Consider the following 3,344-nt stretch of genomic DNA (forward strand, 5'->3'; position numbering starts at 1 on the left):
ACGGCGGGGCCACCAAGCCAGCGAGCAGCAGCAGCACAGCCAGCAGCTCCACCACGTCGGGACTCGCAGCACCAGTACGCTCCCGACGCCCCAGCCACTTGTTACTCGCTTCGGCCGCACCTGCACCGCTTGCGGCAGCCGCTGAGGTGCTCCTCGGCCCTTCGAGGGCGACGCTGTGTGCTGTGGAGGTGCTTGCGTCTGCTCGTGCTCGGCGATCGGAGCGTGAGGCTTGATAACGAGTGTCTAGAGAGACGTTGTGAATCTGGTGGCTTCGCTCTTGGGTGCTGTGTTGTGTGCGGCGCGAGGGGGGCGGCGACGGAGTGTTTGTGTTTTTATGCGCCGAAGGGAAGCTACGCTGTTTGGGGCGAGAGCTTTGTCTCGGTTTATTTCGAGATCGGGCGTGCGTGCACGAGCAGGTACGAAGCTCGGTCGGGGAAACGAGAGTGAGTTTGTGGTGCAGCGTGTGCTCGGGAGATGAGTTCGTGTGATGATAGTGATGCTTTTGTCCTTTAACAAGGCGAATGTGTTGTGCTATCGTAGAGGAGAATTGGACAGGCAGGTAAGGACAGACCGACGGAGAACCGTCATCAAAAGGGTGATCCCAAGGTACTGGAAGAGTTGCCAGCTTGTCAATTAAGCTGCGGTCCGGCCCCCTCCGGCCGCGAGCAAACAGAATCATCAGTCAAAGTGGACTCGCGGGATAGAAAACGCGCCTGACACCCTTCCATTAGCGTGGCATGAGATGCGAAGTGCGAGGGCATGACAGATGTAAATCCGCAGGTACTTCGGCCGCGCCGGCACCGCGCGTGATCTGAATGGAAATATTAAATCCCCGAAGCTGAACGCTAGCGTCCTGGCAACCCTATAGTGGCCGTGCGCGGGTGGGAGATGATTACCCTCGTTGTTTACACCTGTAGCTAGTCACCTGGTGTGCGCTGGCCCCCGGTGCGCTGGGGGAAAGGGGAGGAAGGAATTTCCTCCCCGGGGCGCGAGGAAACTGCGCGCGAAAGACGGATGTGATGAAGGCCTTTGTGGCTCCTATGACAGTCAAGGTTACACAAAAGTCAAGGTCGGGGATCCGCGAGGCTGTCTTGTGTATCTGTGCCGGAGATGCCTGTGCTGAGGGCGAAGAGTCCGCGGGTGGAGGGCGGGCGGTGCTACCCCAAGGTGTGCTGGTCCGCCGTCACCCGCGCCACCCACTGGGGGCTCAGCACGCGCTCGTCCGCCCCCCAGACGCACTCCGCCAAGTCTGCGAGGAGTGCGAAACCGTCGCAGATCTTCAACGGCTTCCCAGTCGATTCGGATCAGGGCGGCGTCACGAGCGGGCCGGGCGGTGATTCAGAGGCGAACGGCTGCAGAAGGGAGATGGGAGCACCCAGGGCCCCCGCGGCCCCCGCCCGCCACCAGGGGGGAGTGCATGCCGCTCAGCCCCTCCCCGCGAGCACGGTCCCCCGGGGGGCGCAGCAACGCCGCCAGGCTCGCCGCCAGCCCAGTACCCCTAGAAGTGCCACGCCGTCTCGGTCGCCTGCTTCTCCCTCCGCGGGCAAGAACTTGAGCAATGGCAGTGCTTTCCGGACGCCAGGGACCAGACTCCGCTTCTTCTCCAGGAGTGTAGCGGCGCCTCCCCCGCCTGCATGTGACGACCTTCACTGTGACGTCGACGACCTGTGTGACGCCAGCAGTGCGAGCGACTGCAGCAGCGCCAGCGATGCACGCAGCTCCAGCGGTGGTCACAGCGCGCGTGACTCGTGCAGTGGAAGCGACGACGACGGTGCTTGCTCTGGCACGTGCTGCATTCCGGCGGGTGACGCGCCGTGCTGTCTGCTACCCTGTGCCCACGCCTCTGCGGGTGCCAAGACAATTAAGAGTGCCATCAGTGTGCCCTCGACTAGGCACTGTGGATATGGTGTCTGTTGGAACGAGAATGACGCCAGCATAGGCAAGATGCCTCTGAGAGGTCGCGGCGGCGAGGACGTGACGACAGCGGCGTGTATGGGTGCTCTCAGCAGCCGATTCAACGGCCTCGGCGCTCGAGATGGCGGTGCCGGCCGGGCGGCGACGCCGAACGGCCATTGTGACGCTCAGGTGCTTGACAGGTGCGACGGGGAGGCTCCGTCGCCCCGTCACCCCCGTGCTGAGAGTGAGCCGAGTGTGAGTAGAGGCAAGGACGCGTGTGACAGGAACACGGCCCAGCGCGGCATTGTGTGTCGTATTGGCCGTCAGCAGGACAGCGGTGCGACGCCGATGGTGCGACAAGACACTTTCACAATAGAGAGAGGGCAAGGCGGGATCAGCCCTCGAGGGGAGGGGGGCCTCTCCTTGCCCATGCTGTCGAGGCCGCTCTGCCCCTCCCCGACGCCCACGCCCTCCCTAGCCACCCTTAGGCCTAGGGCTGGCCAGAGTGGCACTTCCAACGGCTCCAAACTTAGGCCTCCCGCCACCCATTTCCGCGAGGCCTCTCGCCTCAGCCCTGCCAGGTCGAACGGCGCTGCCTCGGCCCCGTACTCCCGGGGGGCGCTGTCGCAGCCCAGGGCGGCCTCGAGGGGCGGGCGGAGCAGGAGCGCCAGTGAGAACGGGGACCTGGGAGCAGAGGAAAGGCTCGGTGGAGGCGCTAACACTCCACCGTGGGAACCTCACCATGTCGCCAAGGTGCGCACGGGGGAGACAAACAGGAATTGAGTATCTGACTAACAGGAGTTTTAATTAAGACTGGCCGACGGGATTCTGCAAATAAAACAATTGCTTCTAACTTCACGTAACAGTTGATTAGATTCAGCATGTCTTTGCGTCGCTTGTGGACCTTTACCGTATTTTCTAACACTCCTATTTTCTTTGTCCTTTCTTGGCTTTCGAGTTACCTTCTTCCACAGTGACGAGGATTTTTTTTCTTCTAAAATCCTGATTCGAAATAACGACTAGGCTTAACTTCACAGAAGGACGAGGACAATATGATAAGCGTTTGTCAAGCTTCAGTGCTAACCTTGCATAATTGCTTCTCTTGAAGCGGGTGCATCGTATTTGTCCTTGAACTATAAATGCTTTACTATATTACACAACTTTCTTTTGAGATATTTCTTCGTAGGTTATTTTTAATCATGGATTATTTCCTTGGTGTTCCTTTTCATTTATTAGTATCATTTAGTCTTTTTTGAAATTAGTTTGATTTATTTTGTAGTCTTTAAATTTAGTTTGATTTATTTTGCAGTCTTTAAATTTAGTTTTTATTTTGTGGTTACCGTTCGATTATGATATGGATTTGAAACTGTTTTAACGGTCCTTTACGTAAATAGAATTAGCGTGGTGGCTCAGGCCTGTCGCGCTCCAAGTCATGTGGAAGAAATCAG

General features: G+C 58.3%; 1 protein-coding gene across 1 annotated transcript in view; it reads left to right on the forward strand.

Moving 5' to 3' along the window:
• Positions 1–52: 52 nt before the first annotated feature.
• LOC119588756 overlaps positions 53–3,344 on the forward strand; it is a gene marked incomplete in the record, with an annotated part of 62,293 nt that continues 59,001 nt past the window's right edge. The window contains 1 exon segment of the mRNA XM_037937395.1: positions 53–2,649. Coding sequence (XP_037793323.1) covers positions 1,111–2,649 — 1,539 coding nt within the window.

Source organism: Penaeus monodon, chromosome 24, assembly GCF_015228065.2.
Source record: "Penaeus monodon isolate SGIC_2016 chromosome 24, NSTDA_Pmon_1, whole genome shotgun sequence".
NCBI classification, from domain to species: Eukaryota; Metazoa; Arthropoda; class Malacostraca; order Decapoda; family Penaeidae; genus Penaeus; species Penaeus monodon.